Source organism: Galeopterus variegatus, unplaced genomic scaffold (genome assembly GCF_000696425.1).
Source record: "Galeopterus variegatus unplaced genomic scaffold, G_variegatus-3.0.2 Scaffold4409, whole genome shotgun sequence".
NCBI lineage: Eukaryota > Metazoa > Chordata > Mammalia > Dermoptera > Cynocephalidae > Galeopterus > Galeopterus variegatus.
The window spans coordinates 98,083-111,837 of record NW_007730520.1 but is presented as its reverse complement, the minus strand read 5'-3'; the positions used below and the strand labels follow the sequence as shown (position 1 = coordinate 111,837).

Here is a 13,755-nt window from a genome sequence, read left to right as displayed (position 1 = left end):
GCCGAGGGTTCGGATCCCACATACAGACCGGCCGCTCACTGGCTGAGCGAGGTGCGGGCGCAACACTGAGGGTTGCGATCCGTTGCTGGTCACAAAAAAAGACAAAAAGGAAAAAAAAAAAAAAAGAACCACTGATCCATGTGAGATTGCCATTTTTGTAGGTCAAAAATGGGTGAAAGTTAGCAATTTCATATGGTCCAACCTAATAGTACCAGTGAATTCGTAATACTAAATGTTGATAAAAACTAGCATTTATTGAGCTTTTCCTTCATGCCAGGCACTGTTTCAAGCACGATCCATGTGTTAACTCATTTAATCCTCATAACAATCCCATGAGGTAGGCACAGAGAGGTGTACCCAGGTCACATAGCAGAGCTTAGACTCAAACCCAGACTCTCTGGCTCCTTGAGCTGAGTTCTTAACCATGATGCTTAAGGGTATCAGATGCATTAGCCCAGGCAAGGCTGGGGACAAGAGAGGCTGCTGCAGCAAGCGATGGTGGCTAGGGTTTTCCTCTTCCCGAAGTGCAGCTGGAGCCTGGGCCAGCCCCTCGGTGCCTCTGAGCCTCACCTGGAGAGGAGGGAGAGGCACGCTGGCCACCTTCCTCCTGGGAATGTCTGCAGAGCTAAGAGACTCCTCCAGATGAGAGCCTGCCACACCCCATAAATACAAAGCACAATGATGATGACGATGATGATAGACACTGTCATTATTCATGATTATCAATCTAATTAAAATACACATTAGGGGCCCTGGGGACTAATGGGATTGTTTTTATTAGTACCCAGGTCATTGTGGAAAAACACTGGCCCTACAGGGAGTTTGGTCTCTTGGCCCAGATTCCAGAAAGCCTCGCTGTACAATAGGCAGAGGCCCTCTCCTGCCAGCAGCGTCCAGCCCCGGGACCAGCTGAGCACACAGGTGTGCACTAGGCTGTGAGTTGGGAGGATCCTCTTTGGAGAGAGAGGGAAAGTCTTTACCAAGTCTGATCAACAGTGGGTCAGAAGCTCAGTTTTTCCTCTTCAGGTGTCCTCCCCACCAGATCAGGGGCTGGTGTGAACCTCCAGAGAGTGGCAGCCTAGAGCCTGGGCCATCAGGCAGGCCAAGTGATAACCACACCTGTGGCTCAGATCCCACCCTCCCCTTCACCCCACATCGGCTGTTGGAAGCCTGAACACCAAGGGTGGGTCGCTGCTCCCCTGTCCCCCTCAGTCTGGATCCCGAGCCCTGCTCTTGGCCCAAGGAAGATAACTGTTTATCACATTCACACACCACTGCACTTCGGCAATCAGGATGACTGGCCGTCTCTCTCCCCATTCACATTATAAACAATACTATTAATAATCATAGTAAGCTCTCGGTAATCGCTATAGCTTATGCCAGGCACAGTACCCAGCACTCCACACATAGTAATTCATAGAGGCCTCATGACTTCCCTCTCAGGTAGGGATTATCATGCTTACTGTATACATGAGAAAACCGAGGCTCAGAGAAGTTAAGCAGTTTGCCCAGAGTCCTGGAGCTAGTGAACGGCAGAAGTGGGATTCTGTCCAGTCGATTCCAACCCCACAACCCTCAGCTACTGCCTGGGGGGGCCGGGGGGGGGTCCTGCCTCAGCCTCTCAAAATTCACCTCAAATCACTAAGCTCTTTGTTTCCAGGAAAGGTGTTGGCATCTTCCCCCAGCAGGTAAACCTTCCTCCAAAGAAAGGTCAGGGTCATTCCCAAGCCCTGTCCCCTGACCACAGACTCTTAACAAGTCCTCCTGTGGGCCAAGTGCAGGGTCTACAGAGGCAGCAGAGACCCCCTCACAATTTGGAAAAGCTGACCATGGGGGCAGACACGGCCACGCAAGCAATTACTGCCTGCTTACCTCAGTTTCCCCACAGGATCTTGGCAGCCCAAGGGCAGCATTCAGCCCACAGCCATGTTGTATGTGACAGTAGATGATGATCCACATTGTTCTTTGATTGTTTCTATTAGCGTTGGCATTTTAGAAGTCAGGTCATTTCTGCAAGGATGTGCAGCTTCTCTTGAATGCTTATTCAAGGAGAATAACGTTCAGGAGAATGGCAGCATCAGGACTAAATGACCATTTGGCCCCTTGGCTGGGACTCAGGTGCACCACCCCACCACCCCAGACAGGGCTGACCCTCTCCAGTCTCCGCCTCTCCCAGCTACACCCTGACACTGGAGTGGAGTGCTGGTCCCTGGTCACTCACCTGTTGCCACTGCTGTTCAGCCTACACTAGCCCACGTGGCTCATTTCAGCTGCCAGCATGACCCCTGAGGGCCTGCGAGTGTTCAGCCCTAGACAGGGTCTCCTGCAGGCCCCTCCTGCTCTGATGGCTCTGACAGGGCAGGGTGGTGGGGGACAGAGGGTGATGTGCCATCTCAGACGTGGCTCATTTCAGCTGCCAGCATGACCCCTGAGGGCCTGCGAGTGTTCAGCCCTAGACAGGGTCTCCTGCAGGCCTTTCCTGCTCTGATGGCTCTGACAGGGCAGGGTGGTGGGGGACAGAGGGTGATGTGCCATCTCAGCTACACAGCACCCGAGGGTGCACAGCCCTTAGTCCTTGGTCTGCCCCCCTTCCCCCCTGCTGGCTCCTGAGCTCTGGAAGGACAAGACCACGCCTTATACCTTTTTATATTTACAGCACCTAGATAAATGTTCTAATTAATTAATTCCCACTAGACACGAAACTCTGAGTCCGTGCAGAGAAAGCAGAACATTCTGTCCCTGCTCTTAAGAACCACCCAGCTTTGGGGAACTGACACACACACACATTCTGTCAATAAAACTGACATGCCTGAGGTAAGGCCCGTCTGCCATGGCCTCATAAAGAAAACCCGCAGTGAGCCAAGATTACAGTCTCCAAAGAGGGAGTGTTTTCTCAAATACTGTCACTCAAACTTTGTCTTCCATAGGAACAATAGTCTTTAGTTTCCAGAGGACCTAAAATGACATCTCACACTATAAAATGAGGGAAAGAAAAAAAGTTAAAACAAATAACTAGTCAGAGATGGGCAAAGGTAGTGAAAATTATCCTCAAACATTTATGCTCCCGATGAACCCTAGATTGTATCCACGGCTCCCTTTCATAGGTCCCTGCTGGTATCCAGCTCCATCAAAAAACAGATGTGAAGGGGATTTTCAAAGAGAATAAGGTTTAGAAGTGCAAGGTTAGGACGGGTGCACCACTTTTTCCCTGAGGCGGATTGTTTAAACTGTCGTCTCTGCAGAAGCCTTCAAACAAAGGGAAACCGTTGCAGGAAGCCACCCAGGTGACAAGTTTTGAGGATTCTTGTGTCTGCAACCAGTGGCAACTAGTTTGAAGTTTCTCACCTGTCCAAAATGCTCCTCGATGACTGAACTCCCTGACAACTTTCCCACAGCAAAGTGTGAAAACAAATTGCTGTCAGCCAAGGAAAACATTCCACAGGGCCCCGGCCACAGCAGGGAATCCGAACAGAGTCAAACACCCAGAGAGACATGGCAGCTGTCTGTGAGCGAGCAGGCTGCCTGCCGACCAGAGCTGCACCTCCCAGGAGATCAGGGCTGGGGGCCGCTGTCCTGTTGGCACTTGAGCCACTCTGTGTGGATCTGCTCTCACCGCAACAGCAGCAGGCAGTGGGGACAGGTTAGGGAGTATGACATCCCTCCCATCCACATGTGGGGAGAGTGCATGTCCTCTTCCTCCCTGCCCACGGTCACCAGCAGCAGATACTGAGGGGCACGCACCAGGCAGGATAACATAGCAGCTGAAGACCTGGATGTGGAGGTCAGACAGACCTGAGTTAAAACCCTGCCAAGTCCCTCAGACAAGTGACTTAGCTCCGTTAAACCTTGATTTCTTTGTGTAGAAAATGGCAGTACTCATACTTCAAAGGATTGTGACGAGCACACAGTGACAGTAGTGCATATAGAGCAATTGCTGTCCGAAACATAAGCCACTAGATGTGCAGGGCTGTGGAAATTAACTAATTCAGTTAATTAATTAAAATTAATTTCTCAGTCACACTAGCCTCATCTTAAGCACTCTACTTCAAAGTGGCTAGTGTCTACTGTATTAGACTGCCCAGATGTGGACTGTTTCTGTCCCTCATCACAGAAGGCTCTGTTAGACAGCCCTGGAGGACATTCAAGCCCAGTTCTCAGCGCGGCAGAATAGCCTGAGTGATATTGTGGTTGCAGTCGGCACCAATGCCATCATATCAGCACCACTGTTACCATGAGCACGGCTGAGAGACATTGTAAGGTCCTGCTGAAAAGAGTACAAAATGAGGATAGACCTTGGAATCCAGGGCTGTCTTGTGAGGCCCTTAATCAGAGCTGCAAAGGAAGCCCTTATTCCAGCCCACCCTTCCCCAGCCCCCTGGAGCGGATAGGTTATAGAACTTGGTGAATCTGGTTCTTGAGAGGCCAAGAATGGGTGAACCTAATACACGTGCCCTCAGACCTAGTGCACCCACTCCTACCCCAGCCCTCTGCAATTTCTCCATGTTAAAAGTAAGCTGATGCAAAACTTATTTCTAAACCTATTTCAACTTGGTGCTTGACCCTCCTAGTAAAAGCCTTTATCTTGGGACCTGTGCCAAAAGACTTAGCTAAAAATGAGGAGAGTACATCACCGAAGGTAACATATCTCAAGAGCCTTAAAAATGCTCCCAACCTTTTATTAACATTTTTAGCATAATACAGCCATTTTTTAAATCAGGTACTGTTTATTTCACTTTATAAGATATTAACTCATTTAATGCTTATAATTCTATGAAGCAGGTCTTATTGTTATTGCAATTTAAATGCTCAGTCTCATGCATTTCCCATTCCCCTTTATGCTAAAATAACTCCTATTATGTTCAGTATGTTCAGATTCCTTTCATAAATGAGGCGCACATCCCCCATTTCTCCAGCATCTGATATGAGACCCATTTTACAGCCACCACCCAGGAGAAATGCCCGGGGGTGGCGGGGGTTAAGAGGAAATGGGAAGTGGCAGGTTTTGGATTTGTGGGCTCTCTAATCCATGTGCTTAAGTGGTTCTCAGGCCTGGCTGCACATTGGAACCCCCTGGGTGCCCAGACCAACTGGACGAGCATTTCCAAGGGTGTGGCCTTGGCCCTGGCACTTCCCAAAATTTCCCAGGGAACTCTAATGTGGAGCCAGGTGGGAACCGATGCCTGTCTGAGGTAGAGGAGAGGACAGCAGCTGAGTCAAGTGGGATTCATTTGCATCCAGGTGAGGTGATTTTTTCCCTCCTTGTGTGACTTGTGCCTGAAATAATTGGCACAATTAAATCTAATATTAGCAGAAGCTTGGGAAGTTTTAAAAAAGGACTGTATCATCAAGCCTTTTCTTTTCTCCCCCAATAAAGAACAACTGAGAAGCATCCCCATTATTACAAACGATTGAGAAGAAAAAGGATCTTACCCCACCCCAAGGCCAGAAAGTCTAGATTGTGAATCTCATCTTTGGCTGCCCAGAGGAATCATCTGGAAGCTTTAAAAATACCGATACCCAGGATTTACTCCCAGAGATTCTGATTCAGTTGATCTAGGGTGTGGCCTGGACATCAGGATTTTTGGACGCTCCCTAGGCAATCCCAATGGGCCCTAGTAGACAACCATTGGTTTCACTGTTAAAACCTTCATGGCAGCTCTCAATCTGGGCTTCATCAGAATTACCTTTGGTCCTTTCTTTAAAATACCCAGGCCCCACCTGCAGAGCGATTTTGATCTGGGAGGTCCTCGGGGAAGCTCAAGCATCTGGGTTTCAGGCTCTTCTGCCTCCCAGCTGCAGTTGAGGCCCATTGGGCTGCTTGAGGCTAAGATGCTCACCTGAGCCATAACCTGGAGTCCCATCTGTTAGGCAGAAACCCAGGTGCCTCCCATACCTCCCCACACTGGGGAAGCTTTCATTCAGAAGCTCAGTGGAACTGGGATTTGAGTATTTGCAGCTGTGACACTAGGATAACAGGCATTCTTGTTGGCATGGAGACTTTCCTAAATGGCTGGGAACTCTGCCAGGGGCCGTTTTGAGGCAGAGCTGGTTGTGCAGGGCCCAGCATACAAATGGCAAATGTTCCTCTGGTAGGAAAAACATGGGAAGTCAGCAAAGTGTGACCCAGCTCAGAGGGTTATTGTATTAGTCCATTTCTGTTGCTTATAACAGAATACCTGGAACTGGGTGATTTATAAGAAAATGAAATTTATTGCTTACAGCTTCTGAGGCTGGGAAGTCCAAAGCCTAGGGAACACGAGGGAACACATCTGGTGAGGGTGGTCTTTGGTGGTGGCTTTACAGTAATGCAGGGGTCTCACAGGGCAGAAAATGGCAGAGCAGAGAGAGAGAGACTCAAGTGTTCTCTTTTTAAAGCCCTCAGAACCATGCCCCTGACCACCATAATTAATTCATTCACTAGGCATGGTCCTCAGAATCCAATCACCTCGTCAAGGTCGCACCTTCAACTACCATAGTAGTATTTCCCACCCTTTTAACAGTCGCAGTGGGGATCAAGCTACTGATACATAAAACTTGGAGGACACAATCCATATCAGTTATCTTCCTTGGTGAGTTAAGATGACAATGTTTGGGGGCATCTGTGCACCTTGCTACACTGACAGCAGGGGAACCTCTCCATGTGACAATCAGTAGCCTGTCTTTCTTTTGTCTGATCAGGTTGTGTTTATTACTGAATCACTAGCCCAGGGTATCTTCCAAACCAATTTGCATTAACCCAGAAAGGTAGCCTTAATGGTTGAGATTATTGGTTTCTTAAACCTCTAGAAACTTCTGTTTTCTCATCTGTAAAACAAGGTAAATAATAGACCCAACCTCACATGTCAGTTCTGATTGTTGGTATTAAAAGATTTAATTCATGTAGGACTTTAGCATAGTGCCTACAGTGTATGTTATATGTTGTAATTATTAGTACTTGGCTAATAATTATTAGTACATTGTTTTATTTAAATAGAATTTCTTGGATCTCCTAGTATTGATTTGTTCATTCATAGGGTTTTCAAAACCAAGCGATGGGTGAGGTGTTAGAATCCTTCTCCGGTTACAGTAGGAACATTTCAAGCTGTGTGAAATTGTTGAGGGATGCTCGCCCTGCTATGCCCTAGGCCTACCACAAAAGATCTCTGCAAATCCTCATTACACTACCCTTCCCCAGGAAGAAGCTGTACTAACACCTTTCTACAGAGACGTCCAATTGGCTTGGCTGCAACTCTTGATTAGAAATCTAACAATCCACCCCAAAGCCCAGGCTCCCCAGCCTCATTCTGTTCAGTGGTTCACCAGAGTTTTTGTAGAGCTAGGCCCTGCCTCACAGGAGCAGGAGGCTGACCTAAAGTGAGGCTGATGGGAGAAGAACTGTCAGAGAGGTGGGCGTAGTCCTGAGTGTTCAAAGAAGGAAAAGAGGCTAGGGAATCTATTGAAGGAGATAGAAAAATGGATGAGTGGGTGAATGAATGAGTGTGTAAATCACATCTTTTGGAGAATGTGGTCTTTGAAATGGAGTCTGAGGAGGAGAGCAAGGAGTGATATTCCAGGAGAAGATGGCAGGAGGTGAGATGGGCAAGTAGGTGGTAGTCATTCATTCATTCTGCAGGTGTGTCCTGCATGCCCATGTGCCAGGCACTCTGCTAGGTGCAGTGTAACTATTTAACATTGGTATGGGGGGGCAGGGAGTGACGACTTGGATTGGCTGGAACCTAAGTGGTGGGAAATAAAGTAGAAGGGGTCGATTAGGGTCCTGCAGGGAGGGGGTATCAAATATCACAACTCAGGTGGCCCCTCTGGAAGGTAGGGGAGGCAGCTGGGTACAGGGTAAAAATGTGAGGATGGGCTGAAGGAGGGACCCCTTGCAGAGTTTTCTTTAGACACTGACAACTTAGATTTATGTACGCCTGAGCCTGTTGCATATCACCTCTTAGCCTGGAGTCTAGTCCACATTCAGCTCCCCCTCATGAAAAAGGGCCAGAACCTACAGGGTGAGCTGTTTTTCATCTTTTGTCTTCATGTAATTTTGTTCTTAAAAATCAAACCAAACAAAAACATAAAACAAAACCTTCCCCTGTCCCATAGCCCCCTAGCCGTGAGAGTCAGTATTCTTATTCAGAGTTCTGTGTTCTGGATCCTTTCCCAAGAAGTCTTCTTACTAGAGATCCCCCCACTTTCCACTTTGTTCCTCTTCCATCCAAGGCCCATTCTCTTCTCCCAGGGTCTGTAGAGAACCCTGCATGGCATTTTCCATCCTAGTTGGCCTTCCTCAGTTTCCCTACTTACCAAAGACCGTGTATGTACCCTTTGCACCTTGCTGGACTAAAACCGTCAAATCTCTTTTACCCTTTCAAGATGAGAGGCTGAACCAAAAGCCAGATTTGGTAAAGAGCTTCATCTGTGACCCCATTTAGCATGCAGGAGGAGCAGGCTGGTGAACAAGACAGGGCCCAGACTTGGGTCAGTGGACTTGGGTACGGATTCGTGTATAGTCCCTAGCAGGGTGGGCACAGGCGAGTGCCTTGACTTGTCTATGCAAGGATTAAATGAGAAACCATATGTTAAACATATAATAACCATTAATAGAAGAACAAGTACCGGAATTCAAACTAAAAAATACCTTTAAATAAGGTACATAATGGTTGGGCCTTGTGATCAAGAGAGTCAGTGAAAGACTTTTCCATTAAGTAGCATTAAAGACAGAAGGCTTGCACTCCCTGGTAGCCCAGGCTGTACCCTTGAGCAGCAATTTTTTCAGCATCTCTTTCTGCCATAAAACTTAAACCCATACAATATCTATTCCTTTAACATTAAAATGCTCAAATTTTTGTTAACACTGAGCAAAACCTATGCTCCAAGAAAATATACTGAGTTTATGCTGTGGCTCCAAGTACCTTCTGGCATCCTGGGTCTGGCAGCCCAGGAGCATAGATTTAGGGGAATCACAAACGTAACACCCCTGGAACAACCCTGGCACAAGAGCAGGCACACCGGTACCCTTAATCCCCTTCTAGTTTCCTTACACTTCAAAGGCCTTTTTAATCTAAAAGTGAAGGTTATAGTCTAGCTAATTAATCAAAAAGGAAACTCTTAAAAAAAAAGTTTATCTATTATTGTCATGTCTAGGGGAAAAAAACAAAACAGAATTTTAAATCCAGCATGTGATGTGGGGCTGCCCCTCAAGGAAGTCCCCTTTGAGAAGGAAACTACCCCACCCAAGAAAGAGGTGGTGATCAAACATTTTCATTGACAATTAAGAATGTCACCCCATACAAAAGGACCAGTGTGTAAGCTAAGTTTCTTCTATTGAGAAAAATCATGCTCGAGGGGGAAAATGCCTGTGAAAGAAAATAACCATCACTTCCTTATGGTAACGACACTGCTGAAGGACCATTCAGTGAGATCCACTTGTGCATAGCAGGAGGCTGTTATTGAAATGATTGAAGCCGAAGAATCCCTGAGTAGTAGCAATGCCAGTAATAATACCACCTGGTGTCGAGATGGCACTTTACAGGCTACACACACAGTCAGATGTGACCTCTCTTGTGCCTTTGCTAATCCTGTGGTGGAGGGAGACCCATTAGTGTTGGACGTGCAGACATCAGGGTCACAGGAGATCAGTGACTTCTCCAGTCCCACCGTGACCAGGCAGTGGTGCTGGGCCCTCATGCCCATCTACTTCAGGATGTTCCCGAGTGCTGGGCCACCCAGGGAATACTTGCAGAACTAACAGAAGATAAAAAAGCAAATCACAGCCTATGTCTCCAACTGGCTTAGCATGTTTTCTTTTTCTCATTCTCAGAAATTCTGAATGTACACATTTGGTTTTAAAATAACCTGGATTTTTATGAACTGCCAAAATGAAGTTGGTGTCATAAACACATTTGCTGCCTTTATTCCCCCAAGATTTGGCATAGTGACAATGATCATGTTCCAACTGGCTTAGTATGTTTTCTTTTTCTCATTCTCAGAAATTCTGAATGTACACATTTGGTTTTAAAATAACCTGGATTTTTATGAACTGCCAAAATGAAGTTTGTGTCATAAACACATTTGCTGCCTTTATTCCCCCAAGATTTGGCATAGTGACAATGATCATGAGTGCTTCAGCAGCACCTTCCACGTGCAGATGATACGATGATTGGCTACCCCCCTTCTCCAAGCAAGCAGTGCCATGGCAGGGAAGTAGGAGTTATTTTGCTGACAGCTTTGCCTCCAATAGCAAAGGCTGCAGAGCTTTGGACTTTGGATTTTGGGCTTTTCCCATGGGCTCTGGGTCCCTCCAGCCCACCCCTCCCTGGGGAGTTAGGAAAACAAGACCACTCAGGAGAACACGCTGACCTTTCTTTCTTCCCTAGCTGCCATTCTGGGTACGTCGGTGCACGTTGTGAGCACGCAGACCTCCTGGCCGTGGTGGCCGCCAGCCAGAAGAAGCAGGCCATCACAGCCTTGGTGGTGGTCTCCATCGTGGCCTTGGCTGTCCTCATCATCACCTGTGTGCTAATACAGTGAGTAGTTGCTGCCCCTAAGTCCAGTCTCCTCCCACCTGCCCTCCCAGGGATACCTGCAGCATGTCCAAATACCAGAGCCACCTGGGCATAGCTTATTGCCATGAAGTCTGCATAATGTCAGCAAAGCCAAGAGGAACTTTGAGTGCTCTTGGTACAGCGTGGCAGCCAAGCTGTGTAAAAACCTCAGGCATCCTAGGCCAGTCTCCAGCAGTGGTTCTGTGCGCTACTGGGAGCCAGTGTAGAGTGAAAGGCGCGTTCTCTCCACTGTTAGGTTTAGAGTATTTAGAATAGTAATGGAATGGGCAGGTGCTCCAGAGAGAACTGGAAACGGTGCCCAGCCTCCTTTGAGCAGTAGCACAGGCACTTCTTCTCTGCAGAAGGCGCTTTGCAAATCCTAAAGCCATGTCAAAGGCCACCATTGGTGTTATTACCAGCTGATAACCATCTGCCTGCACAGCCCTTCTCCTTTCTCCACATCTCTGCCCCTCCCCAGCCTCCCAAACTCAGTTTCTGCATTGCATCTTCCAGGAAGCCTTCCCGAGCCCTAGACTGAGAGAGACCCTTTTCAGGTGTGTCTTAGCCCCGTTTGCTTGCCTCTGTCTCCTGACTGCACTGCTCTGCAGAGTCAGAGACCCTGGGAATCCAGTGCTGTGTTCCCAGCAGCTGACACTATGCCAGATTGAGTCCCTGGAAACATCTGCAGTGTAAGTCACAGAACAAGCTCTCAGAAGATTTGTACCTAATTGGATATGCACAAGGAATTCACAGAACAGTTAAATGCAACTGGTCATTTCATGTCTCCACTCATGGTGGAGACTGTAAATGGATGAGCCTCTTTGGCGGGGGCTGGACTAAGCAGCTACATGTTAATGCGGGAAGCCAGACTTAAGCTCTCTTAGGTTGCCTATGATTTAGACAGATAAAGAAGACACTGTCCTGTTGGTGTGTTATTACTGGGACATCTGAAGCACATGCCCCTGGTTCTGGCAGCAAATGAGGTGCCCTTCGAGCCCCAGCCTGTTGGCAGTAGCCACAGCCTGCTCACATTCCTCTCCCAGACCAAGCCAGCATTAAGTGCTCAGAACTGAGGTCTGAACTGGGCCAGCCTTTCCTTCCTCCCCAAGCAGTATTTGCTCTACTCCCAGGTGTCTTGGGAAAGCATGTTTGCAGGGAGTGGACAAGAATCTTTGGTTCAGGCTAGGGCATAGCCCAGGCTCTGCCACTCACCAAGACCCTTCCTGGGGGAGCAAGAGCAGCCTGATGGGCCACAGTCCTGTTTCTGTGGCCAGGAGGGTCCCAGAGCCTTAGGAACAAGACTGAGGGGCCCAGGTCGGCCTCCTCAGAAGAACTTAAAAGCTAATTTTGCCAGATTCTCTGGAGACCGGAATGATCTAGATGCCTGGACAGTATCTCTCATTCCCAGGAAGGTGGCCAGTCCCACCTGTCCTCTGTCTCTCCCCAGCCTGTTCCTGCCGGTGGTAAGACCTCCTCCCACCAGGCTGCTGGTGGCCTGGGCGTGGGGCTCTCCTAAGCTGCACCGTCCAGGTTGGGACCAGCTCATCCCATACGGCCCTGATCCCACTGCCTGGGATACTCCAGGCTGGAAGGTGCCTGGGGCAAGCCTGCGTGGCTGGCTGACTGTGACAAAGCAGTCACTGATGGTCCCTCCAGTGTGGGATGAGCTGGTTCCAACCTGGACTCTGCAGCTCAGGAGGGACCCACGCCCAGGGAGACTGCTCAGGCCTCTCATTTTTCACCTGTGACAGAAGCAGGTTGGGCAGGAAGGTCTCAGGGCCCCTTCTTAGCTTTGCTAACAAAAGATTCAGGAGCCCCAGTATCCTTCCCAGCTTCACACTCCCGGGCAGTGCAGAGAGAGCGGCTAGGGTGGGGATGGTGAAATGCCACCTGGCATGAGAGGAAAGCACCACAACAGGCGTGTTGCCTCGTCTGTCTTCTGACTCACATCAGCTGGGAAACCCCTCCCAGCTCCAGTGCACAGATTCATAGATCGTGCATACATTAAGGTGAGAATGAGTGGAAACAAAGTCCTCCGTGATATCTTAAGGGAGACAGCCGTCACTGGCCCTAGGTAACCAGCGTCCTACTCACTGCTTTCTTTTCTGCTCTTCTTTTGGGTTGCTGGTTCTTCTTTCATGCTAACTCAGAAAACTGTTCATTCCTGCCCTCAGAGGGAGGATGGCAGGAGCCCTCATAACCCTGGTACTTTGCAGGTTTACAGAGAGGTTGGATTTTTCCAAAACTAGAGAATTTTAATCCTCAGAGAAGGATTCAAAGTCATGAACTCCATGACTTCTCTCATTCTTTCCATGAGTCAATTCAGCCCATCCTGGTTCCCCACTTTGCTACTGGTAATACCTGATGAATGACCTCCTGCTAAGCAGTCACAGCCCTGCCAGCCTGAGGTGGCTGCTTTGTCCCAGTCTTGATGGCCATTCTGAGGCCAATACTGCATTTATGGAGTTACCACCCAGGGTCTTTATGGAGAAAGCAGCTGGGTGGGGGCCAGTCCCCTCTGACAGCCAAGCAAGCTGGAGCAAGCCTGCAGAAATAGAAACGGTACTTTGGGTCAGCCAACAGGCACTTTTGTTTTTGGTGAGCATCTTCCCGGAAGGACCACCACCCTACAAGGCCCTTGCCCCCTTCAGCATCTGACCCTCTGGAGGCCCCCATGGGAGGGGTGGCTTAGAGCCCTGGCTGACCAGCAGGCCCCTGGGGCAAATGCTGCACCAGCTGGGCCCTCCTGCCAGGCCCCTGCCCAGACTGCGTTCCCTCTGTCTCTGCAGCTGCTGCCAGGTCCGCAAACACTGTGAGTGGTGCCGGGCCCTAGTCTGCCGGCACGAGAAGCCCAGCGCCCTCCTGAAGGGAAGGACCACATGCTGCCACTCAGAAACAGGTGAGGGGCTGCCTCGGGGGTGGGGGAGCTTTTCTCTTTGGAGAGACACTATTGGGTGGAAAAATCATCACCTTCTACAAGTCAAGGCAGAAGTTCCTGGAGAAGGAAGCAGGAAGAGGGGAGAAAAGGCAGAGGTTATTTTATCCTACCAAGTCAGGCTTAGTTTATTCTAAGGTGTGTTGTACTCAGAAAGGAGCTCTTTTATCCTTGCTGGTGGCTGTGTGACCTTTGACCTCTCAGTCTCAGTTTTCTTTTTTTCTTTTTTTTTTTTTTCTTTTTTTTTTTTTTTTTTTTTTTTTTTTTTTTTTTTTTTTCCATTTCCGGCAA

The 13,755-nt window shown here is 48.7% G+C and overlaps 1 protein-coding gene across 2 annotated transcripts in view; it reads left to right on the top strand.

Moving 5' to 3' along the window:
• The window catches only part of TGFA (transforming growth factor, alpha), a 112,659-nt gene that overhangs the window by 96,027 nt on the left and 2,877 nt on the right, over positions 1–13,755 (top strand). For both annotated transcript variants that reach the window (XM_008587517.1, XM_008587516.1), the window contains exons 4-5: positions 10,362–10,511; positions 13,319–13,428. In XM_008587517.1, coding sequence (XP_008585739.1) covers positions 10,362–10,511; positions 13,319–13,428 — 260 coding nt within the window. The remainder of the gene's footprint in view (positions 1–10,361; positions 10,512–13,318; positions 13,429–13,755) is intronic.